The following is a 27,066-nucleotide window of genomic DNA, read 5'->3' as shown; positions in this document are numbered from 1 at the left end:
TCAACCTGTGTATGTTAATTTCAGAAGCACACATGTGCCTAATAGCTTTTAATTACTACAGAATAAGCACATTTAATTAAGAAAGTTAAATAAAATGGTTCTCATTATTAAAAAAAGGTAATGTTTACCATAAATGTAGCTTAAATATGTGTATGAGAAGAAGGGTTGAGATAATACCTTTTTCTTCCCTTTGAGTTCAGATTTTTGCTTTACTTGGTGTTCCATGCAACAAGCAGGACATTCATGTGAATGTCTGACTTCCCTATTGTGCTATCTGAACTTTGCTCATCTTTTTTTAATAGTAGTTTAATTAGCATTGCCCTAATTGGATATAATCTATTATGTTCAAGAATGCATTTATTACGTACAATCCAGTGGCCTCTTTGCTGTCCAGAAAGAAACCTACAAACAGTATTTACAATCTACTTACAGACTTTTTGTTTTGTCAAAACTGGGCACTACCACTTGAACTCTGTGTGTTCTTATATAAATTATATCCTTGGGACTGTTCTTATTTGATGGTTGGCAAATCATCTGAATAGGCTAAATGTTCCTTTTACAAATAGATTCTGTTTGCAGCTTACAAAGAGACAGTTCTGTGTCACTTCTCAAGAGATAGATGCAAACACGAATAAATGTTCTGGCATCTCCATGTGTGCAAGAACCCAAAAGAATTGTAGCTTAATTGCTGTAAACCGCTACAGCATGCGCTTGCCAATATAGTGTATGCAAAGCTTCTTTGGTTTTCTTTCTTTTTTTAAAATATACACTGCCAAGAAAAGCAGCTGCTGGAGTTAGCTAATACCAATGTTTTATGGGAGCTGATATTTTCAAAACCCTTGAAAAAAACATGAATCTACCTGTATTTTATGAAGTCCTACTGTGCTCATTAGTAAACCACATAAAACAACCAAGGTTGTCAGGCTTTAGAGCAGTGGTTCTCAACCTGTGGGTCGGGACCCCATTTGGGGTCGAACGACCATTTCATGGGGGTCGCCAAACAACGCAGTCTGCCATTTTTTCCCCTTTTCCTTAGCTGTGCTATTCCCTTTTATTCTATTGGCTCTTAAATAGAATCAAATTCTATTGGCTTTCAAAAGCCAATAGGAATTGTCCAGGCTGTCTCTGCCCTGCTGAGCCCGCCAAAAGTCCCATTCTGCAAACGGTGCTGGACCAGTTGAGTAGTCCTCGACTTACGACCGGTTGAGTAGTCCTCGACCTACGACCGGTTGGGGGGTCACGGCATTAAAAAGGTTGAGAACCACTGCTTTAGAGACAGACGTTTCTCAGTGGTGACCTCTAACTATGGAATCCCATCAAGGATGTCTCTAGGTGCTTCAAGTAGCTTCTAAATCTAATCTGGCCTTTATAGTCTCAATTAAAATGTTTCATAGTGCTTAGTGTTAGTGAATACTTATAATATTCATTTTACGGTAGGTGGGTTTATTTAGAATTGTTTACATATTATTAGTATGATTTTATTAATGTAAATATAAATGAAAAAGAAACTTAAATCTGATCTGGGAAACTTTCAGGCCAAACAGCAGGATATAATGGCTTTGAATCAATGAAAAAATAAAATATCTTCAAACAACTAACATGAAATACATCCAGTCAAAGAAAGAACAACAAAATAACCTGCTGCTCTACATATACCTGTTTGTCATTTAAATTTTTTCCTTCAAGTATGCCACTAACAATGATATTCATACCATACCTGTTGTGTCCTGAGCCTGCAAAGGCAGGCTCAGGATGTTGCAATAGTCCCGGGCTGTTGCAAGCTGCCCGGGACCAGACTGAGTGGCGCCAGACTGCGCACATGCGCAAGGCGTGAAAGTGTGCCATTCTTTGTTACCTTTTTGCCCGGGGATTCTATTTAGAGGCAGAGAGGCCTGCGAGCCTCTGAGTTGTGTCGGAGAGAGCTGAAGAGAATAAAAGCTGTTATAACCATCAGAATGTGTGCTCTTCTTTCGCCGTTGACTCAAGGACTCAACAATACCGAAAGCAAAGGCATGAACACTAAGAAAATTAGGCCTCTTCCAAATTATAAATGATTCCACTCTTCATCTTCTAAAAGTGATTCTTTCTTTCAAGCCATTTTATAATCCTGAATTATAATCCTGAATTGCCAATAATGCAAATACTCAGTTCAGCAATGAAACTTCTCTGCTGGTTAGGAGGACTGATATGTCATAAATTATTATCTGAGGCCTCAGGACCAAGTGCAGGCCTTGAAAACAATCAATGCACATCCCCAGCGACCTCCAAAAGCTGTTATCAATTATAACTTTTAATGTGATAGAAAGGGAAAACCTTTGTATAGATAACTGCAGACTAAACATATTAACTGTATTTAATTTTAATTAAATGTAAATCAAATCAAAACAAATTCTTATCCTATTCCAGGCCACTACTTTTTGAGGGTAGTTCTGTCCATATGACAGGGAGGCCAAATGCAGCCTTCAGACCAAGAAAAAGTTGCACAACTTTGTAAGGAGCCATCAATGATGCCCACGGAATTAACACACCTGTATTTGGTCCATGAGATTCTTTTATTTTCTCTGCAACTTTCATATGCAGCACTATTACAAGCTTGCAGTTCAATCCATTACCTTTGCACAGGTAAATAAGATAAAGATAACATGAAGAGAGACCAAGAAACTCACTTACTTGAATGGAATGTGTTTGCTGCCATTGACAAGGGCAAGAATGACATTGCCCAATGCAGACAATGAAAGGCAGAGTGCAGAACCCCCTTCGCGGTTTTTGCTGAGCGGTTTAACACAGCTTCCCAGATCAATGAGATGTAAGCGACTACGGCCTCCTGACACTATCATAAAAGAAATAAAAGAGACAAAATAAATGATACCATGTCATTGAAAGTATGATTTGGGCATAACTGATAACTTTATCCCCAACATTCTGTCAGACATCCTGCTGAATTCCATAGGTTTTTGAACATGGTGCTAAAAGTAACCAATTAATACTCTACCTCTTAGAGCAGACTGGGAAAAAGAATAAGCCACATACATGAATGACTATGCAAAATTAGGACTTTAGAAAAGGTGCTTTGGAATGTGCAAAAACGCACCCAAATCACCCCTTTTTGATTCATTAAAGCAGCTGGTTATGTTTTTAGATTCAAAAGGTTGATTTGGAAGTGTCTTCTTACTATTTCCACATGTTTCTGCATACACAACCATTTCATTTCCCTGGCAAAAACATGGTTACATCAAAGTCAGAATGCTGGAGAAAAGGGCAATTTCTGGTATTCAGACATACTTAGGTTCCTAAGGTATTTAGGAACAATATAGTCTGAAGTTTTTATAGAGCAAAATTATTTGCTTTTATTATTTGAGAGATTGCGCTCTCGCTCCCTCTACTTGAGCATATTAGCAAATTGCAGTATTTCCTTATAGCCTTCAGCATTGGTTCCACACAACAAGAACTGAAAACAGGCTGGCACAATCATTTCTAGAAGTGAAAGTAAATCACAAAATTAACTGTCTCCTGTTTCATTCTAAACCAGGGGTGTCAAACTGCCGGCCCGTGGGCCGGTTTCATCATACCGGAGCCGCGCCCACCCCATTGCCGGCAATGGCGAAAAAGCTCCGATACGTTGCGCGACATCACGTAACAGCGCAAGTTTGACATGTCTGTTCTAAACCATCCTTAACATCACAGCATCAATATGTATACAAGGCCAAAAATAACAATAGGCCTGATCAGCATATCACATAAACTCCCCTATTTAGAAATGTCCCATGATATAATATACTTGTTGTATATGTATGAGTCTCTTTAAAGATACAAAGACATCTGAATAATGGCTAATCATAGGAGTGGGTGGGAAAACAATGAGACTTACTTCCCCCTTTGCCACTCTTCTCCATTCGATACTGATAGATGTGCAAAGTGAAGAGCATATGTGAATTCTTCTGTTCTTCCTCCTGACAATCTTGCTGACTGCTTCGACGGGCAGCAATTGCAGCATCAAGAAAAAAAGCAGCTTTTTCTGCAGTGGGAGCTCGGAGTTCACTTTGGTTTTGAAGCTGCAAGGTGTCCAGAGACATACAAAGCTTACTGAGATTCGACACTGTTAAGTAATTTTCAGTTAACAAAGTCAAAATACAATTTTGCTCTGATTAAAGAACATTCTGTTTTACAGAATATCTACAGCTGAAAATGCTTCCAATGGGCATTTGGGCAGCTATATGAAAGTTTTAAATAAATAAATAAATTGAACTAATACTAATTTGATTAGTAATACTATCAATAGTTTCTAATATCCCTATGGAAATGTGTAACAGATGGCAAGTTAACTATTGTCTGAATTACTTTAAAATGTGTATAATAATGATGGATTAAGCAATTTATATGATCTAAAAATGAGACTGATTCACAAGATTTTTTTTTCCATATTTATTGGATTCCTCAGAGAATGTTCCAAGAAATTACAATTTCTGCTATGTTATAATACCATATAATATGGAGAAGGAACCCTTCAATATATTGAGTTGATCAATGGTTATATTTTGGTTTCAGATTCATAGAACTGTTAATATGATTTTATACTGACAACCATTGCTCACAGATGTGACTATGTTCTTAAATTTTATCTAAGAAATTGGAATGTATCATTGTGTAAAAATTATTGATTTATTGTGAAGTGAAGAATAGAAGACAAAATTCACTCTGAATTTACAATCCTGAAATATAGATACGTGTGATTATTTCTGAAATTGCAGTCTTTCAACACAATTGAAATAATCAAATTTTGTGTGGTCAAGGGTTATTTATTTAAAATTTAGGGCCAATGATATATTTTATAATTAATATTATCTGTCTGTATATATATTTTAGGCATTACTACTGCTGAAAATGATAGCTACAAATATATTATATGCATACTTCTGCCACACAGAATCATAGAGTTGGGTGAGGCTATTTAGCTCTTCATGTCCAACCTTGATTAATGCAGGAATCCAATTAAAGCATCTACAAAGGTAGGCTCCTAACATTCTTCTTGAAGTGAAGGCAGGCCCAACACTTCCCTGAATAATGGATTTCTTCTAAGCTTTTGTTTTCCTGATACTATTTTTATGGTATCTCACTGTTATTTTCTTGGCCACCTTTTCCTCTTTCTGTTTCCCCTATGTACCTTTTTAAGTCTTGCTATGTTGTTCTTTTTTGTTCCTCTATTTTTCTGATTAGAATGGTCTCTGTTGTGTTTTTACTATCTTTGTAAAGAACCATTACAAACCTTGAGCTTTTTTTACCCATTAGCTTTCTACTATGGAATCCTCTGAATTTATTAAAAAAAAAATTTTTTTTTGAAGTCAAAAGTACACATCCTTCTACACTCAACTTCAGTTTTCCTTAAAACCACGAATTCTAGCTTTTTTTTTGTAAAAGATTTTTTATTTTCAATTTTTCATTACATTCATAAAGAATACTTCAGATAAAGAATAAAGTAAATTTATACAGACAACTTTCGGTATTGCTCACCCATTTCCCCCCAAACCGCATCCACCCTCTAACCTCTTCTCTCACTTCCCTCTTTCCCTCTTCTTCCTCACTCTCCCCCTCTCCTCCTTCTCCTCAACCTTCCTACTTACTTCTCCCCTTCCTCCTATCTTCTCACTCTGGATGTGGTCCAGGGGAAACGCCCGAGCAATTCCTCTCTCCAAGTTAAAACATCAATATTATATACAAAAAGCACAACTATTTCTACTTATCTGACCTATTTAACCTCCAACCCTCTATTATACTTTATAGTCTAATAGTTTAAATTAATATGGGTAGAAAGTGATAAAAGCTAGAATTAGCATCAAAATCCACAAAAATACCCAAAATAAATAATTGGGGAGTAAACTTAATCTTCCTCTTAAAAACCTTTTGAATGTTCCACCAAATCATAATCCAAAAGGCTTTAATATTTTTACAAGTCCACCAAACATGAAAATAAGTTGCACAGGAAATGTATGGCTTTTTCTGGCAACAAGGCTTCTGCAATTTGACCAAGAATTAGTTTCCCTCCCCCACACCTACCAGTTGGGGTTCCTGTACAAAGAACATGTGAGTTATTCTTGGCTCCTTTCATAACTTGGCAGTAATTAATAAGTAGCTATTAGTATGTCTTACAACAATACTAATCCTATTATTCTAAATTGTGCCATTTCCACAAACTGTAACTCCATCCACAGGCATATATTATTGGTCTCCAGCTTTTGTGCAATATTGTAAATATTTTAATATGCTATAATATATTGTAGAAATTATTATAGGAGAAACGGACATTTAGTATAATCTGAATCCTTTAACATTTTACAGAAAAGAGAGGTTGCTGCTGCACATCAAGTTATACCAAAGGCATAAATGTTTAGGCTAGGAGAGCAGATAATCTGCAGCTGCAGGTCATAAAGTTCCTTGTAAGCCTAATGATTCAAAACCAACCTTATAAAACAGGGCACCATGAGTTAAATTGTGACACAAAAGAGTTTTATATTCACCTGCATGCCACAAATGGGGTCCTCACTAAGGTAGACACCTGGTGACTGACCATCTTGTAAGCTACCTGTTGCCACCTCTGACAGCAAATCTCTCAGATGTTCTTCTTTTCCCCACACTTCTACTGCAGAGATTCGGACTGAGAAACGTGCTCCTGTTTTCTCTTTTCTTTCATGAATCAGCTTGAAAAGCCAGGAGATGGCGCAAGGGATTATGCCAAGGTTTTGCATGGAATCGTCTTTTCCAATCATGGTATATGATTTTCCTGTTGGGAATACAAGAGAAAAGATTAAAATAACACCAAATACATTTTCATACATAAGAAAATGTAAAGAAAAATCAAAACTTCACAGTGATAATTAAATCTTTAATCAAGCTTATTTCTATAGTCCAGACCTCCACTGTATAACTATATGAAATAAAACACAACTAAAATTGTAAAATGTGATTCCTTTTCATGGATAACAGTTTATCAACAGCATCAAGTCAACTGTAAACATGACCTTGAATCAAGGAACAATTTCTCAAAATGTTTCTAAGCATTAGTGTCCAAACATGCTAGTAATTCAGGGAATGTAAGCATAACTACTTCTTTTATTCTAAACATGACATTACCCATTTCCTCTATATTCAGAATCCTTCCAAGCAGTATGACCAACCTTCTACTCTAAAGCTATACTAAAGGCAAATATACACACATGTATTTCCTATTTCAGGGCATTAGAAGGAAAACACATCAATAGGTAAGAAATCGATTAGTATATCATGAGAAATACATATGATACAGTGTAAGATTATCTGAATAAAAAAATATACTAACCGAGTTTGGCATGTCCAAAACAAAATACACACCCATCTGCACCATTCACCACAGACTGGATCACTTCAGCTACAGTTCCTGCACATACTTCAGCCTGTCAAAAAGGAGAAGTAATTTTTTATTTACTGAATGCAAATATTTCTCTTCATGGAGCAAGTGGAGAGCCACTGGATAAGATCACAATACCTTGTTCATGGAGGCTAATAAATCAATTGTGAGATAGTGGTTGCTTGAGTTGCTTTAATTCCTCAAGAATAAGGACACCTGTGATCTTAATAGTGGCATTCCACTATTCACTACTCCACTCATCCATCAGAGAAAGTATGGTGCAATGTCTAGAATACCGAACTAAAAGCACAGAAATATGGGATCAAATCTCCTCTCATTCATGATACTCTTTGTAACTGACCAGTCCCTACTACTTGGTCTAATTTAGCTAATAGGATTATGTAACATTAAAAGAGGAGAAGAGGCAAACTAGATGCCCACTTAAAGCTACTTGGAGAAGGAGTAAGAAATCATCGTAACAGTAGAACGCAATTATTTGCAGAAACCTAAAGATAAAATGCAGTTTGAGTATGGCAGGCAATAAAAGAAAGAGTTGCTGAAGGGCAGAAGGACTTTTATGAAATTTCTGCGGTGCTGATGATAATGGAATGAAATATTGGCACTTGTACATGAGAAGATTCAAGAAGAAATGAAAGAGAAGCGAATTTACAAGCTAATGCAAAAGTATTTGCTAACTACTGTCACCATTTGTCAATTCTATCCCATTTTCATCTTACACTGATATATATATTTATATATTTGCGTTTATTTTGGAATAAAACAGGTTACACATTTTGAACTGATTGCAGTTCACGTTTCAGTGTGTATTTCAGAACAAAATTGTATCATCATTGATTCACTACTTCTAAATAATCAACCCTGAAAATTTTGATGGAATGATGCTTCAGGCTTTGTTAGAGTTGCTGCGTACCTGGGAAGCATCTTGAGGGAAAACTGCATCAAATACAAACATCTTGGGTGGCACTTGGGTGCTCCTTTTTTGGAAAGCATTCTGGCTTCCAGAAGACAATGGGTCATATAAAGTAATTTGTTTCTTGCGGGGATCAACCTTTAAGAAGGAACTGGATTCTGAAGAGTCCCTGGCCAGCGTAGAACAAATGCGCAACATGACCTTCACCTGTTAGCAAAAACATAATAACAACAACATATTTCATTAAATGCTATAAAAATAATGACAAACTTGTGGATATTTAAAATGAATATTCTGGTAATTCCAATTCAATATCCTGCTTTCTATATAAATTTGGCATATCAGAATTAATGAACTGAACCATTTAAGCAAGTGAGATAAGGTTCCACTTTAAGACTATCACCTTCTTTGTCGTGTACGTGTGTGTAGGCACACTACTTTCCATTGGCCAAACTAAAAAAGAGTTAATGTCAGTGCTGCTATACTTCTAAATTAACATGAAATTAACAAAGCAAGAACAATAATAGCTAGAATTGGAACAGACGTTTTCAATAATGTGAGTATGTGTGTGTGTGTGTATACATACACATATGATTTACATTACTGCACAATTTATGTAAAAAGGCTATAACGCTAAAATAACAGATCATGTAAGACTTTATAGAAGAAATCTATCTTCAGAATGTGAGACAGTAATTGCCCTAATAATTTCACACTATTTAGTTTGGAAAATTAAACCATGTCATTTCCCACTTCTCTTTTTTTTTTTAGACTTTCCTTTTGCTCTCAAAATTATTTAGTATAAAACTGGATGGCATAGTTCATAGATGTCAATAATTATCATTTATAATAAGGGCCTCACACCTGAAAGTGCACTTGGACAAGGATGGGATCCAGCAGTTAACACCTTCATCTTCTCCCAGACAGCCACAAGACAAAATATGCTAATTTTACCTTAGCACTTTATTTTTTCATTTTCATCAAATCTAGAATGGTGTTTTAAAATAAAGGCGACTGGCTTTTTAAAAAAAGTTTCAAATTCTATATTGTTTGTTTAGCAACTGATTGGTATTTATTTGAAACCATAATTCTTAAATAACATGGCAGGAATATGATACAGGGGGGCTAAAGCCGTGTGTATTCCTCTTGCCAGTTACTGAGAAAAGGAAACAAGACAGAGAAAGGGAGGAAGGGAATACATAAACTTCATGCTGGTTTCTATTTCATCCTGTGAATATAACCTTAAATGCTGTTACTACTGCTCCATGTGAATACAGTCAGTATTTCTTAAACAATTCAGACACAAGAACAAAAAGATGTTAAACTGAAAGACTCTACTCTGAATTTAAAGTTAAAAGTATATTGTAAAAATCCTATGTTCAGGGTCTAATAGGTTTCGCGATAATTAATTCCCCAATATATTTTTATTAGTAGTAATTAGAAATACATTTGGATTAGCAATATTTTTTTCCTGGCCTATGAAAATAGGAGACTGAATAAGGAGGAATCATTGTAATCCCAAACCTTCAACTATATACTTTAGATCAAGGGTCCCCAATCCCCGGTCTGTGGACCAACACCAGGCCATGGCATGCCAGAAATGGGGCCACACAAACAGGCAAAGCCCCATATACGGGATGCAGGCAGTACATGAAACCACACCCCCTCCGGTCCGCAGAAAAACCTCTATCCACAGAACTGGTCCCTGATGCTCAAAAGATTGGGGACCTCTGCTTTAGATAACCATATTTAACATAACATAAAACTCAAGTAGAAATGACAGTGCTATTAATATACTTCAAAAAAGATCCCATACCCGTACCTTGTTTAGATCATTTTCAGACAAAAAAATTATTTTAACTGAAATAATATTAATCAACTGCTAGATTCTGTTGTTCTGTCAATATTTTAAACAAATTGGGAAAAAAACATTCTATTTAGAGTATTGGTCTGTGGCCTGTTAGGAACCGGGCCAGGCAAACAGCGGGCATGTGAGCAAAGTTTTACCTATGCATGCATGAGATCTAGGTTGCAGGCGAAACCATCTCCTCTCCCCCATCCAGTCAGTGAAAGACATTTTTTTCTTCTGAAATTGGTCCCTGGTTCCAGAAAGGTTGGGGACTGTTGACCGAGAGAACTTTTCAATCATTTCTTTTAAAAAAATACCTACCCATTTACCCAACAATACCTACTTATTTAGACATTTTAGATTGGATAGGGTCACTTTTGTGTCTCAGAAACAGTCTTTATTTTCTGTTACTCTCATTTAATTTTTTACTTTTGTTCAATCTTGTCTGATTCTTAAAAGACTGCCTGCATAAGTCCCTACAGCTTTTTTGGCAAGGTTTTTCAGAAGAGATTTACCATTTCCTCTTTCCTAGGGTTGAGAGAAAGTGACTGGTCCATGGTCATCTAGCTGGCTTTATTCCTACTAGAATAGACTAGAATTCACTGTCTCCTGGTTTCCAGCCTAATGCCTTAATCACCAAACCAAACTAGCTAAATCTGTGATCAAATTTAATGATTAGCAAAGAATGATGTTATTTCATTTATAATGTTATTCTTAATTGGCTGCAATTACCAAGTGCCACAAATAAAAAGAGTAAAAATCACACTGAACAGATGAATATTATTATAATCAAAGATGCAATTTTATACATATCTTCTTCCTAGCAAGTCTTAAGAAGCTAAGTAGACAAACTAAGTAGGCTGCATTATTAAAATAATCTCTGTCCTACTGCAATAGCTATAAATATTGGAGAATATATAATGTAGTTTTAATTTCCCATAACTGATATTTTGTTCGAAACCACTGTTTTCAACCTTTTTTTTTACTCCTGATATTTGTGACAAAGCAGAATATGCTTCTTCAATTTATTTCTAGAGTCTTTGACACTGAAGTTCTGTCAGAAGTTCCCTAATGGTTTTTCTTTTTTTTATCTTCTGGTTATTGTCTCAGTATAGAAACCAATTTATTATCATTATACTTATTGTCAAGCCCCCCCCCCTTTGCTTTTTTCCTTTTCCCCTATCAAATAGCTGCAAATACATATGAAACTATTTCAGAGGACCTTGGACTTTACATGATCCATGAAAACTCATGAAATAATAAATGTGTTGGCTGGTTGCCAAAGGCACTTTTAATGGTGGGCTTTTTTTCAGAAAAAAGATCTTAGGAAGGAGAAATGCATGTCTTTAATTAGAAAGAACTGTATGTATTAAGTTTGGTTTTTCTGCATGTCCCATTTTTACCATCTTTGTTTCACCCTGCTTGCACAAAAATGAAAAAAATCTATACAGAAATCCGTTCAGATTTTGTGCACTTTGTGTAAAATTTTCGTAATACAGATTTGTCTTTTTTTTTTTCAAATAACTGCAGTACAGGATTTAAAAATGCATGAATCCTGAAGAATAACTGTTTCAGGAGAAATATTTATCAAAGTTGGAATTGAAAGAAATTTTCTTTCACCACTAATTAATAATGAAGAGATGTGATGGGTTACTCAAAGACCTTTATCAGTAGTATAAGCAGCTCTATCTAACCCCAAACTGTAAGGTTTCATGTTTGAATTATTTAGCTCTTTGTGTAACACATAAAGCTGGAACTTTCTCTTTGGGCAGGGTATTTTTTATGAGTCACTAATCCCATCAGTCATTCTGGCACCTTTTATTGGACATGTTTTTTACAGCCATGGGTTTGGTTAGAGTGGCACTGTCCATGGAGACAGAGGCAGAGCAGAACTATCAAGTTATATTAGCACTCCATCAACATAATGGCAATTGCTGACTACAGGAACAGACTTATCTGAGGTTAATCAAGAGTAGGCTTTGTAATTCTTCATTGCCACTGCTTGAAATAATGGAAGGAATCATATCATTTCTTACTGTAAGCAGTCGCAGAACTGAACAGTATAATAAAATTTGTATTATCTTGTGACTTATGGCAATTTTCTCACAAGAGAAGTTTTTGTCTAGCAGCAGCAAATAAGAAACAAAAAAAAGGAATTGTATTTCTTTTATCATGACTCTGAAATTATTCAATCAAGTGAGTTCACAGTTAAGATTGGCAGTTATCCAGATTTAAACCAGCACATCTGGGATAGTGAGAAAAATGAACTGCGCAGTGTTTTAATTCTTGCCATTATCTAGGGTATTTTAGTGTTGCAAGAATTGAATCTGATATAAATCCTTTTTTTTAATTCAACATGTCTTCATTAGGTCAACTGAATGAAAATTTCATGAGTGGCTTCAAAGTGAGCAGCTTCTTGGCCCAGGGCAATGACTATTAAATAAATACAGACACAAGATGTGTTGACAGGCTGTTGTTTCAATTTTGCTTTTCTTTTATACAAAAGCAGAAACAATTGCTGCTGATTTTTTTTTTTTTTTTACATCTCCTTGAAAATATTCCAGGTACAATTGAAGGTTCTGGTTCTTATTATGCCCTTCATGACATGGGGCTGGGTTACATGAGGAATCATCTTTCTCCCATCAGATCTGGCAGGAGGGGCATGCTCCAGGCCCACTGATTAGAAAATGCCATCTTGTGGGACTAGAAAGTATGTCTTTTCTCTCACAATGCCTGCCCTCTGAAATACCATATGACCCATAGTTATGTTACTCCTGACTGTCTTGGCCTTTCAGAAAGCTGTTAAGACCTGTTCCCTCCCCCAGGCATATAAGTCAGATAGTTAAAGGAACCCAGTGATTAGTTGTTGATTTTCTCAGATGCCATAGTATGCTAGTTTATTTCTTATATGACTGGGAGTACAATAAAGTTTTTAAATTTGGTTAGCTGCCTAGAGTCACATTTGTGAGATATACAGCCATTTAAATTGATTGAAACTAAATGTAATGATATGTGGGAAAGACAGGCCAAAAAACACTGCCTAGAGCAGGGGTAGGCAACCTTGGCTCTTTTATGACTCGTGGACTTCAACTCCCAGAATTCCTGAGCTGGCTCAGGAATTCTGGGAGTTGAAGTCCACGAGTCATAAAAGAGCCAAGGTTGCCTATCCCCTGGCCTAGAGAATGATCAGATAAGAGACAGCATAACCTAAAGCTGGATATTGGAATGAAATTAGGTGGGTCAAGAGGCTCAGAAGGAACCTTCCCTAGTTTCTTAGACTGTAAAGGAGATGGCAGGAAAATTCTGCTTTCGTATTTGCAAGATTCTGTTAATGTAACTTTACAATAAAGTAGAATTAGCTCATTTGGCCATATTTCCTGCCTGATCTACAGTACCTAGAAGGTTAATGATCATATAATTAACTAGGAACACTGAATTCCAAAAGCCTACCAGCAAGTCTAAATCAAAAGGATTCAGGGAATCTTTTCTACTGACTGAACTGGGATGACACCTTTTTTAACTTTTTCCTTCCTTTTTTTATGGTCCCTTACAAACTCCCACCATTTTTTTTTTAGACTTTGACAGCTTTCCTGCTGCCATAAAACAGGTAGTGTTTTTGCTTGGAGAGGGAAGAAGAGCAGACAAAAACAATCTATTTCACTTTCCAAAAGTATGAGTGGAATAGAACAGTAGATCCAACACCCACTGATTTTTTTTGTTTACAGCAGTGCACCAGAAATAAGAAAGACAGCCATTAATCTTCCTTAGGTTTTCACAGTCAGTTATCTAACTCTCTGTACAGGAAACATGGATAGGTATCAAAATCACAAAAAAAAAAAGACACATAAGCTCCTTTTTTAAATTTAGTAAATATCAAGTTAATCCTACTAAGTCTCTCCTGTAACACAGAATATTGTTGTACAATATGCAACAAATGTACAATGTGTGTATTTAATATAGAGATTTTTCTAATTCATTTTATTTCAACAATTTATTAATGTATTTAATTCATTTGGTAAGGCTGCCCATCTTCCAAAAGTAACTCTAGGAGATATACAAGGGTTAAAAGCACAACCATAGTTTAATTAGCATCATGTTTGTGTAGCTATCTTCTGGCATGAACTCAAAAGATCAGAATAATCCAGTTCTACTCACATTTTAGACATAGTCACATATTTTTTTACAATGTTTTTTTTCCTTGAGAGCATTTACCTCATAAACATCATAGAGCTCTGTGGTATAAAAAAAAAGGTGCAAGAAAGGATTTTCATGATCACAGATCTCCCAAGAGTTGAAGACTAATCTTATAGGGTTTCATTAGCTTTGGTGTTCCAGCACCAAAATCATAAGCTACTCCCACAATGCCTAACTTTTATTGGTAAATCTGAATGGCATCACTTACAGTCCTCTGCTGTCCTTAAAGTAAAATAATAACCATCATCAATGAAGGGAAACAGTGAGCTAATATAGATTGTAAGAGATGCCCTATATTAAAACTAGTAAATTATCTATCCTAGGTTACATACAGTTGTGATTTTGCAGAGACTGGATGGAGATCTTTTTATAAACTGCTATTTAAAAATCTATTTGCTGGAGCACTCCAAACTCAAAACTGGAACCTGTTGCAATAAATCATGAAAGTTTAAATATAGGATATCATCACCAGCAGCAACCCATCATTTTTTAACTTAAAAGCATTATATAAATTAACCGGTCTCTTCTTTGAACTTTGGGCTTCCTAGATCTTGTTTAAGTAGAACCCCATTACCATTTATCATACACCCATAGTAGAAACTGTTTTCAATACAGGTGAGATTACCACTGTTTCCCCAAAATATCTGTTTTTCCTGAACTTTCTTAATTAAAACAGCTTAATTAAAAATAATAAAAATAACCTTTAAATTGTTGATTTTCCTTTACAGACTTAGCTAGAGCCCCTTGTAAAGAGATCATTAGACATCTATCATTTATTGCCACTATAGTGAAATGCTCAGTGTTGTCTTTTAAAAATTGTTAGCTCCAGAGACGTGTACTGAATAGAATATAATTAAGGGAAACTATTAGAAAATTACTCTGGAAGTCCATGGAATGAGAGAACTGTGTAATCTAATTCAGCTCCATAGACTTCAGGTGCCACTATGATTTGCCAGAGAGCTCCAAGAAGCTTTAACAACACTGCCAAACTTTATGGAACTAAATGGTTCCACAGCTACTCAAGCTCTATAGCACCGTTGTGAGTTGAGGGCATAAAATTAAATATTCTTTCTGCCTAGAAAGCCTTTCTTGAAAAGATGATTCTGCTGGTCTCACGTTTGGTCCCACAGCTTTTGAATCTGCTCTAATCTTCCTTTGCCACAATCTGCTTTCCTTTCGGATGCTTTGTGTCTAAAATGATGCCAGTGATGGTGCAAAATGCCACTCTTAGCTGGCATCTTGTGTGAACTGGGATAAATTCTCATCTATGTTCTTCTGTAGCATTTAAGAGGCCTTAGGATCTGCAACCTGCAAAACAAAACATTACTATCTAGTGATTTTTGGTTTACACTACAAGCTTCTAATTTTATCAGGCACTCATTTGTGTCTCCCAAGGAGCAACAGCACAATTTAAAACTTTATAGAACCTTTGATTTTATCTGTAAATACAATAATATTACAACATTTTCAATAACAATCATTTTATAAATGCTGCAATTAGTAAACACAATAGCTAGGTTTTATTCTAAAAAAACATTTAACAGAATAACTATTAGGCCAACAGGATCTTCTCTTTACAGGTTTCAATTTCATCCTTTTAATTTCAGGAATGTAGGATTATCAGATTAAAGAGAAGAAAATTTAAGTACAGCAAGGTAATTCTGTTGTATGATTCCAACAATATTCTTAAATGAGGCTATAGTGAAATACAAATATTCTATAAAATATTTGTATACAAAAGCTAATAAAATCCTGGGTTGTATAAACAGAGGCATGGAATCAAGATCATGCAAACTACTAGTACCGCTTTACAAAACCCTAGTAAGACCACACCTGGAATACTGCAGCCAATTTTGGTCACCATATCACAAAAAAGATGTTAAGAGTTTGGAAAAAAATCAGAAAAGAGCAGCTAAGATGATCAAAGGTCTAGAGCGGGCATGTCAAACTCGCGACGTCACATGACGTCGTACAATGTATCGGGCCGGTTTTGCCATTGCCGGCAATGGGGTGGGCGTGGCTTCCACATGATGCGTCCAGCCCATGGGCCGGCAGTTTGACACCCCTGGCCTAGAGGCTAAAACATAAGGAGAACGGCTGCAGAACTTGGGTTTGGCTAGTCTAAAGAAAAGACGAAATAGGGGAGACATGATTAGCAGTGTTCCAGTATCTGAGGGGCTGCCACAAGGCAGAGGGGGTCAGGTTGTTCACCAGAGCATCAGAGGGAAGGATGAGAAAGAATGGTTGGAAATTGATTAAGGAGAGAAGCAACCTGGAATTAAGGAGAAACTTCCTGATAGTGAGGACAATCAACCAGTGGAACAGCTTACCCCCCAAAATTGTGGGCACTCATCACTGGAAATTTTTAAGAAGAGACAATCACCTGTTTCAGATGGTGTAGGTTGTCCTGCTTGAGCAGGGGGTTGGACTAGAAAACCTCCAACGTCCCTTCATAGCCTATCTTATCTTATCCTATCCTATCCTATCCTATCCTATCCTATCCTATTGATTTTTAATACTAATACTGAAGCAGTCCAGTGCTCTGATGAAACTAAACAATATATTCAATCTCTCAAGATACCTCCAGTATTGTTTACTACCATTCTGATAATATAAAAAGATAAAATCTTATTTGAATTAAGCTCAACCCCTGGACACTTCATAGGCGCATTCATGTAGCTGTCTGGCAAACGAGACAAAAGAAATTATTATGTTACATTTTTATTATGAATGAAATGGGCAATTTCAGTATTTAGAGCATAGCCATAGCCTATTGGCATTTATTGCATACATTATTTCTAACTCCAGCAAATTTATTGGGTTTTTTTTTTTTTAAAAAAATTGATAGGAACTGACAACAAATACTGTTTTGAAAATATTTTGATAAATATTTGATAAGATCTGGTAACACAGCTTCAAGTTTTTGTTATGCAACTTTAATGCTGAATGAATGAAAACCTTCTAAATTCAGTCTACAGAATGTATCTCAGGGTCTGTATGGTTTTTTTTCCTAGCATGTAGCAACCTTTAATGAATAGTACCTGATCAATAATGCAGACCCTGACATATGAGAATAAATACAAAGGCCTTCCATATTAATTCTGGCTGTGGAAAATGTCAGAAGCATTTATCATGAATCCAGATTGATGCCCTGCAGCTGCTATTCACAAAGTCTTTAAATCTAACTTTGTGGAATCCTGCAAATGAGTTCTCGTGTCTTTCATAATTAGCTTTTCTTCAGGACTGAAATACAAAATAAGATTGGATGGAGCGTGCACGTGATGGCAATTAGCAAAGCTTTGTTAAAAAGAAGTTAGCCATCATGGCACTTTGTTTTTCAACTGCTTTTTTTAAAAAAACTTGGGCAGTTTATTTTGATTTCCAGGTGTGCTTTAAAATAATTGCCTTTTGTAACTCTATGTAGCCTAGCAGCATGAACTGAATCAGTTTGCAAACTTCATTTATACTGGTAATTCAAATTCACAGCTTAACAAGTCAATTGAGCAAACAATTGTAAGCCAAAGAAATAGCAAACTTTCTTTTTGTTTTAATGCCCAGGCATACAACTAAAAGGTCCTCCTGTACCTTGGAAACCTACATTAAACGCTTTTTAAGAGCAAGCAAGAGGACAGAAGCCAATTCTTTTTTTGAACCACAAACTGGCTGTTAAGTCTCAACAGAAACTAAAGAAAAAAAAAAAGTTTAAGACAGCATGGAACATTTTAATCCCCAACATATAAATGTGCTGGGGTGGTGAGGGTGGTGGGGAATTTGTTTGTAGTTCTGTTGTAGAAAGAGATTGTGAAGTATGCTGTGAAAAGGCTCTAGACCACATTTGGGTTTAACGATTTTGAACCAGATGGCTGAATTTTCTGTTCACAAATTATTTCTCCATTTTGACCTTCTTTATTCATAGTGGTTGAGCGCCGCTTTTCCCATTCCATATGCATCCATTTTTAAAGTATGTATGCAATCCTATTTCTAACAAATGGTATGAAACAAGAGTCTTGTAACGTTCTGAAATTTCAGTATCCTGCATACTTAGCTTTTCAGTAATTCTGTTTTCAATTGAGTCTTCCTTTAATCTACTTAGAGAATCCTTTGGTTGGAAAGGATTATATCGCCCATACAGTCTAGATCCCTGCTCGGTGCAATAATCAAAATAAAAGCATCCCCAATAAATGGATATCTATCCTCTGCCTGAGAAGAGTTAGTGAAAGGGAATCCACAATTTTCTGTTCTTCTTGCTAATTTTCAAACAGAATCTGGCCAGTGGTACATTGGCACCTGGCTAGTGGTACGCGACCATCCTAGAAAAGTGGTAGCAGGGGAGGGGAATGAGCTGAACTGGTGGCAGCACTGGACAAGCTTGAGCGAGAGATGGCTGGAGTTGCAGGGCTGTCAGGGTTCAGCAGAAGCACCAGGATCAGTGCCAGACTCCAGCTGGAGCTCGGCGCTGATCCTGGCGCTTCTCCTGAGCCGAGAAGGAGCGCCAATCAGCTGGAATGTTGCAGCATCTCCAGGGTCTTGTGATTTACATTCAGATGCTTGGCAACTGATTCATATTTATGACGGTCCCAGGGTCATGTGAAGTGACCAAAACCTGCTGCAACCACCCAGCAGACGGAGGGAATAAAAGCCAACCCCCCCCCCACCCCACCCCTGCTGCCAATCCTCAACAGAAATGCTCACAACAATGAAAACCCTGGACATGAGGAAGAGCGCCACCGGGTGGGAAGGCAGGTGTCTTGCTTGGCTGTGCCTTGGGGGGCACTTTTTTCAGTGCCATTGTAACTTCGAACAGTCACTAAGCGAACTATTGTAAGTCGAGGACTACCTGTACTTTTATCACTCTTTTCCTTTTGGGGGGGGGTCATCAAGTTTTTGACACTTTGCTAGACGATTGGTGGTACTCAGATATTGCCATATCCTAAAAGTGGGTACAACAGGTGAAAAGGTTGAAAAGCCTGGTTCTAGTCTGTTTCCTTCTTAGCTTTTTTATTGTATATATAAGTGATTTATCTTATAGGTCTATTGATGGATGATTTATCTGAATTGCCATGCTTTTGGATTTTACTTGGTCTAGTATGCTTACCATTTCTTAATTGCAACTACAGCTGAGTATGTCCACGTGTGGTCAATTTGCATCACATCTTCTGACTGCTAGTTGGTGATCATGGATGTGCTCTGCTAGTCTTCTGCCTGCCGTCCTACATAGTGGCTGTTACATTTCTTAGATTGTGGGTGGCAGATAACTCCTGATTTTTCTTCTTGAGATTTGATCTTTTGGTTTACTTAGAATGTTTTGGGGTGCTTTATTTGGTTTGTATGCTAAGGTAATGCCATATAGTTGTAATAGGTTATAAAAATCAAGCAGAAAACAATACCCTAATCAAGGAATTACCAAGGAGAAAACCACATCCCCATCAACACTGGCAGAGAAAGCTATTGTACATATACAAGGAGCAAACCCCACAAACATTGATAAAGTTACCTAGTTGGGTAATGAAATGTCTGCAAGCAAACAACCAAGTTCAGAGTTGGACCCCAAAATTAGACCATTATATGGTTACTTTGCCCAATGTTTCTGCTATCCTTTCTTGTCCATCTAATTATTTCTTATTGGCTAATATCACATCAAGATTAGCCGATTGTCTTTTACTCAAGGGGAAAAAACCCCTCAGGCTTACGGCTGGAAAGTATGAAACCAAAGTAAAAAATATGATGGATATGATGAAAAAATAAGTCAGATTTAAAAATATGATGAATATGATGAAAAAAATCAGGTTTAATTCTAAATAGTTCTGCAGATAATATTTGAATTAAATTTAGCTAGCGGACCACTCCCCTGGGGGAAAAAAAGGGCAAAATAGGTAGGATGGAAATAGCAACTGCAGCATGACAAAAAGCAACACAGTTTCTCGCTCTCTCCCATTCTCTCTCTCTCTCTCTCTCTCTCTCTCTCTCTCTCTCTCTCTCTCTCTCTCTCCCATTCTCTCTCTCTCTCTCTCTCTCTGATTAAGCATAGCTGATCTGCTCTGTACTAGGCATGGCATGATAAAAGATGTTTATAAGTTACGTCTCCATTCAGTAGCCACATTGTTAATACATAAGTACAAGGAGGGTAGGAGAAACTCCTAAGATAAAGAAAATAGCCATCTGATAACAATTTTAAAAATGCTTATCTCTTTCATAATATAGTAATACTAAACTATAAATCATTTCCTATATAAGCTACTGTAATATTCCAGAAATGTTCTGGTGTATAATTCCAATTTTACAAAAGTTTTTAGCATCATTCATTGGCATGTACGGTAAGGCAAATGTACTTAATAATCCTCTTAAATAATGCATATCCACAGGCAAACCATCTTCTGAGATTTATGGGTAATTGCAACTGATCAGACAAACCTAGCCAAGGGGAAAAAGTGTGATTTATGTAAAAGCAATTTCCCATTATATATATAAAAAAACTTGGAATCTTTCCTAGTAGTTCATCTGGGATTTAGATTTCTTTTTTAATTTATATCTGATACATGAAACCTCAGAGCAGCTGATCTAAATTTCAATTTCAGGATTTTTTTCAATGGTTACTACAACCTCAACATAAAATATTTCATGGGTTGCATGATCAACATGGTCTTTTCCCACTAGCCCATGCAATTAGAAGTGATCCTATTGTACAAAGTGTACTTAAACAACAGGATTTCTCAGTCAGATACATCATTCCATTGTTTAATATAAGCCAGCTTTCTGAGCAAAGACAGCAAGCTGCTCCTTTCAGATTGTTGAAGTAAAACATCCATAAGGTCTGGCTAGCAACACCAATCACCTGCACCTCTGACATTTGCAACCCTTAATATTGGCAGGACATACAGTATACCTGTTGAGTGAATAGTAATATTATGCAGCAACAAGATATGGTTCAGACTCAAATTCAGAATACAGATCAATTCATCGCTGATGGTTTTGAGATTCTGACTTAATCTGGAGTCCAAATCTGCATCTCAATTCCAAAAGCAAATCTTCCAATGACTATCAGTGAAACCAACAAATAATGGAATGAGGATGAACACTAATAGCAAAATTTCAAACATACGTCCATGGGTCCTCCCTGTCCCTGGCAATTTTCATTATTTTTTTGGAAAAAACACTGCTGATAACTCTTGCATGCCGAGGTAGAGATAGGAAAATCAACCATGTCACATTTCAATTTAAATTAAAAAATTCAGATGATACTGTGCTAGAGAAGCATTTGCATTTTGAAAAATTATGTCAAAAAAAGGGCAGAGGTTCTATATGTTGGGGGGGGGGGAGAGAGACTGGCAATGGAATGGCACACAATATAAACTTGGCCCCAGATAAGAAACCTAGTTGGAGAGGGAAAATCTGACAGTGTGATCATTCTCTTCTATATCACAGGGAGAAAAATTACGTATGCTGTACTTAAATTGTAGAGCCCAAGAATTTTATCAAAACGATGAAACAACATTGCAAAGGCATAACACAAGCTTTGCCCCTTTCATATATGTGTGGAATATCATGATACATGTACAAAAGGAGCAGAATTTGCATCGTGAAAGCATGTCATTCATAATTTTAGAATTACATTCTATATCCTATATTCATGGTCCCCTCTGAATGTTCATCATTAATATATCTCTGAGCTAAAAAATAAGGATTATTTAAATGATTTAAACAGAATGAAAAAAAGTTTACACTTTTTGTGTTTTATATTCAATTGGTGGCAGAAAGGAAACAGGGTAATGATTAATAATATATATTGATAATGTTGATAATGAAAATAATCAGACTCAGAAGTAGCTCAGATTCCAGCATTAACTGAACATACAACAACTTTACATCTTCCTAGAACCTATAGCTTTCCATATAACTCACCAAGAATAACTCATCTTCATTTCATTTCTAAGGTATATCCTTTTTCAAAAGCATCATGATTGGAAAGCTTTTCTGATATAATTTTCTGTAGGTAGGAATTACATGTGATAAATTATAAGGCCATGCTATCATTCCAATATTTCAGGGGCTGCCACAAAGACGAGGGAGTCAAGCTATTCACCAAAGCGCCTGAAGGCAGGACAAGAAGCAACGGATGGAAACTAATCAAGGAGAGAAGCAACCTAGAACTAAGGAGAAACTTCCTGACAGTTAGAACAATTAATCAGTGGAACAACCTGCCTACTACTACTACTACTACTACTACTTATTATTATTATTATTATTATTATTATTATTATTATTATTATTATTATTATTATAGGTGGCAGAGCTTTACTGTACTTCCCAACTCTTCTAGTATCTAATTTTCTGTCTCGTTTTTTTTTTATGATGCATGTTCTCTTGCCTCTATCTAGGACAATAGCAAAAAATGCATTACAAATTATTGTATAATTTACAATGGTCAGTTACCTCAGCATTTTTGGAGGGCAAATTATACAAGTAACAACCAAGCTAATCTATTCAGTAGAGAACCATGATGCATTTTTCCTTATAACTGTTAGACAATTTAATACATTCAGTTTACAAGAGGGTCTTTTTTTGTCCTCATAATATTTGATATTTGACATTTGGAATAATATGATTTGATTTTCTAGCATTCATAAAGCGCCATAATTCTAGCTTATTCAGAGCAAAAAGAAATGCAACAAACTGTTAAAGGTTTGGGTAGTTGGTACTGTGGTCCTACCCCTATCACCAGCTTGAATTCAAACAGTGTATGTGCTCGGTATGTATGTTTGTATGTGTATTCAGCTTGAAATATAAGCCCTTTAGAGCAACACTCTGGCATTTGTTAACTATGAAATAGTAAAAACACTGTCAATGTGAATCAAGTCTTCAAGGACAACAAAGAAAGAGTAATCATTTCCATCTGAAAGCACAGACCTTTTAATATGATTTTTTTAAAAGAGAGAAATATAAAGACAAACTGTTTACTGAATGTTTCTAGCATAACATGAGTTTTGCCCCAAGCTGACAAGTAAATGTATCCAGTTAATTACACTGCTGTAAGTTTTTTTTAAAAAAATACAAAACTCTATTTCATTTTATTTGTGTACTTTTCTATTTTATTAATGGAACTTTATGAAATCTGCTGCTAATTTAAACTGCTAATCTAATCATACTGACTGTTATGGATTAGATTAACCGTAGTGTATTTTAATGATGTAGGATAGGAATGTATGTGTCTGAGAGCACAAGAGAGCACACATCAGCACACATTAAAGGAGAGGGTTCCATGCCAAAAAAATGGACTGCACAGTCAAATTCTTTCTTTCAACAAAGTACAAAGAATTTGCCTGTTAAATTTTCACTGAAATATCCACTCAATAATATATAGAGACTTAAGTCACATTAAATTCCACCTAAGAGGTGCCTGGAAAACATAGGGTTTCGCAGGCATACTGGCTATAAGGAAAGTCAGTATTATCTGCCCTTATGCAGACAGTAATATGCAGCTTGTATATTGAGAGATTCAAAAGGAAAAAGAATATGTTCCATAATAATGACCATGAGGCTGCATATATTATATATAGTAATTGCTGTACAGTGTAAATGACCTTAAGACAACCTATTAATCCAGGATACCCTTAACAACAGTTCTTGTTCCTTCCAATTTCTCAACTATGACAGAATATGCTGGTAACACCACCTAAGATCTATGAGACTTTAATATATTCATCCTCCTAAGACCTAAGGGATACAAAATTAGGGTTTGTGATGAATGCAATCCTTAGTTAACTTGGGAGATGAACTATTCATTAATAGTACTTGGACTTCTGTTTTATTTTAACTGAGCTTCAATTTACTGGTATTCACATGTAGCATTATGTACAATTCTGAATTTATTTCTTGTGAATGTTTAACAGGAGGAAGAATCACAGCCTTGTAGGCCTTCCAGATATAATTTTCAAGGATCAAATATGAATTCCCTATTTCCATCTTCTGGAATTGACCATTAATCAACTCAGTCTTTCTAGAAGTATGCAATAAATGAAGGATAATGAAAAACAGGAACTCTGTTCACAGAAGGCCAACAGAAAGAAGTAATCCTTTTCCCCAGCCTACTGAGTTCAAATATAGTTGCTAATAGCACATGATCCAAAAAGACTGGGTCAATCAGTTGGACATATTTTTTTTCTCTTTCTTTCCAAAGAACTACAAAAAAAATATGATAGCATGATTGTGAAACTATGAAATTAAAGAAACTATGAGGATATATCTCAACTTGTTTCTGCTTCTTTTTCACTCTCTATGTAGCTGTAAGCAATAAAATCTAAAATAGGGAGATTTCTGTAGGATTTCACTTTTAATCACTGACATAAAAATGTATAGTTAACTTTTAGATACATAGTTACCGTGACATAAGGATTGTTCATCAGAAGTTAAGTGAACCTTAAGGTAACTTAAATTAAACTTTGAATTTAAATGGATTTTAAAATTTCATCCAAAAATGTCGTAGGGGTGCCTAGTAATCACTCACTTAAATATCTTACCACAGCATAATTCCTTAATTCAATTTGTGTTCAGTTCAGTATTATGAAACGTGATTCTTCAAATCCTAAAATGCCGACATTAAACTTATATTGCTACTACTCTTTTTCTACTTAGCATAGTATTGGACAAAGGAAGGGTTATATCTTTTATTACCAATCATTGGATTAATAAAGACAATATTGATTTTTTCAAGTAGATATATTTTACCTCTTCTACTCTGAATGAATACCTTGTTGAACATTATGTTGATACAAGGCTGGGAAGTGTAATATATCATAAGGGACCAGTTTATAAGCAGCAGCATATACAATATTGCTTTTATTATTATTTCAAAGACAATCTATCATTCAACATAAGAATTTGTTTAAGAAATAGATGGATCATCCATTTATCTTATAATTACAAATAAAATATGTTAGAATTACAAACAAAATGAATGAAATTCATTTTAGTTAACAGATATGGAAACTTTGTTGGGAAATGTATTCCAAATATTGTTTAACATATAAGGTAAAAAGAAAAACATTGGTGAAAGAAAACCCAGTAGACATGCTGAAAAGAAACCAAGAGAAGGTAAAGTGAAAAAAAGATACGAGTCTGCTGCACATGAAAAAAAAAAAACATATACTATTAAAGGAAAGTCCTGAATAAGATGTGAAAAGTGCTGTTGTTTGTAAATCTGGGAAAAATCTGACAAAAGAGTAATTCAGCAAAATTATTTCTGAAATTCCTGCAACATGGTACATGTATGTAATTGAAAATTACCTACATTACTTATGAAAGTACATTCTTTATGTACTTTTGCTGATATGTGCAAATTACTATTGGGAATTTTGCACCAATCATTTTGTGTGGGGAAATTAAGAGAATAACATCAAGGGCTGCCACACCTTTCTCTCATGGCACAGCGGAGGGGTAAGATGGCACGGTGTGACATCAATGTTAACACAGCTATCAGAAATGTACAAGGTATCAACATTCTGTTCTACTATGGTAAGTACAGCTAGATTTCAATGTATTTATTATCAGCCAAAAGAATGAAATAACTGGTTGAAAAGTTAAAGAAGCTGCTGTTAACTTTAATTAAATTTTCTACCACTTAACTTTTAATTTTGTAAATACCATTATAATAGTTATTTAGTATAAATAATTAGAAACTTTCTCTCCAGCATTTTATTTATTTATTTGGTAAATTTATATACAGGTAGTTCGCGACTTACAACCATTTGTTTAGTGACTGTTCAAAGTTACAACAGTGCTGAAAAAGTGACTTATGATCATTTTTCACACTTGTGGCATATTTGTACAGTTAGAGATGCCAACAGGGGAGCCAATTTGCTGCTGAAGAAAAACAAGCACAAGCAAGCTGGGACCCAGATCCCAAGGAAAATGGAAACCATTTGCAGTTATGTTTACAGAATCTTTCTGAACAGATACATGATACTTGATTGACAACTGTATATATTTATAAGATGGAGTGTGATGGCTCGGCACTTAAAGACGCTGATCTTGTCAGCTGGAAAGCTGACAGCCTGGATTCGAGACCAGAGTGCCACATGAGGGAGTGAGCTTCTGTTACTTGCCTCAGCTCCTGCACACCTAGCATTTCGAAAGCATGCGAATGTGAATAGATAAATAGATACCACTTTGGTGGGAGAGTAACAGTGTAACAGCCTCGGTGCATAGTCATGGTGGCCATATGACCATGGAAATGTCTTCAGACAACGCTGGTTCCCTCAGTTAGGAAATGGAGATAAGCATCACTCCCTAGAGTTGGACATGAGTGAAAAGGGGAAACCTTTTCCTTTCCCTTAGAAGAAATTGTTTTAATGGGAATTATTAACAAAAAGTACATTTAGACTTATGGATACTTCAGAGTAAAATAATTTGTATGGCATCTCTTTGATTCTGTGAGCATCTTTTTCAACATTCCAAACTCAGGACAGGACAAAGGGGAAAATCAAGTATGCCTATCATTCTAAAAAAACTGTCTTTTATACTAGAGGTACAAATTTTGAGAAAAACTTAAGTTTCTCATTTGAATTTGCATTTTCCATATATAATCTAAGACATACAAAAATGCACTACCAACAGCAGCATCCATCAAATGTTTTCCCTGAATTTCAGATAACATAATTAAGCAGTTAGTATCTATAATATCACTCTGATCAAAAACTAAACTTGAAAGAAGATAAAGAA

The 27,066-nt window shown here is 35.7% G+C and overlaps 1 protein-coding gene across 1 annotated transcript in view; it reads right to left on the bottom strand.

Moving 5' to 3' along the window:
- LOC120300699 (kinesin-like protein KIF26B) overlaps window positions 1-27,066 on the bottom strand; it is a gene marked incomplete at its 5' end in the record, with an annotated part of 121,150 nt that overhangs the window by 78,682 nt on the left and 15,402 nt on the right. Inside the window, 5 exons of the mRNA XM_039327024.1 lie at window positions 2,671-2,830; window positions 3,869-4,052; window positions 6,513-6,775; window positions 7,331-7,424; window positions 8,310-8,516. Coding sequence (XP_039182958.1) covers window positions 2,671-2,830; window positions 3,869-4,052; window positions 6,513-6,775; window positions 7,331-7,424; window positions 8,310-8,516 — 908 coding nt within the window. The remainder of the gene's footprint in view (window positions 1-2,670; window positions 2,831-3,868; window positions 4,053-6,512; window positions 6,776-7,330; window positions 7,425-8,309; window positions 8,517-27,066) is intronic.

This window comes from Crotalus tigris, unplaced genomic scaffold, assembly GCF_016545835.1.
Source record: "Crotalus tigris isolate CLP2741 ecotype Arizona unplaced genomic scaffold, ASM1654583v1 scf7180000024349.2157984, whole genome shotgun sequence".
Lineage (NCBI taxonomy): Eukaryota > Metazoa > Chordata > Lepidosauria > Squamata > Viperidae > Crotalus > Crotalus tigris.
This window is presented reverse-complemented; position numbering and strand designations above follow the sequence as displayed.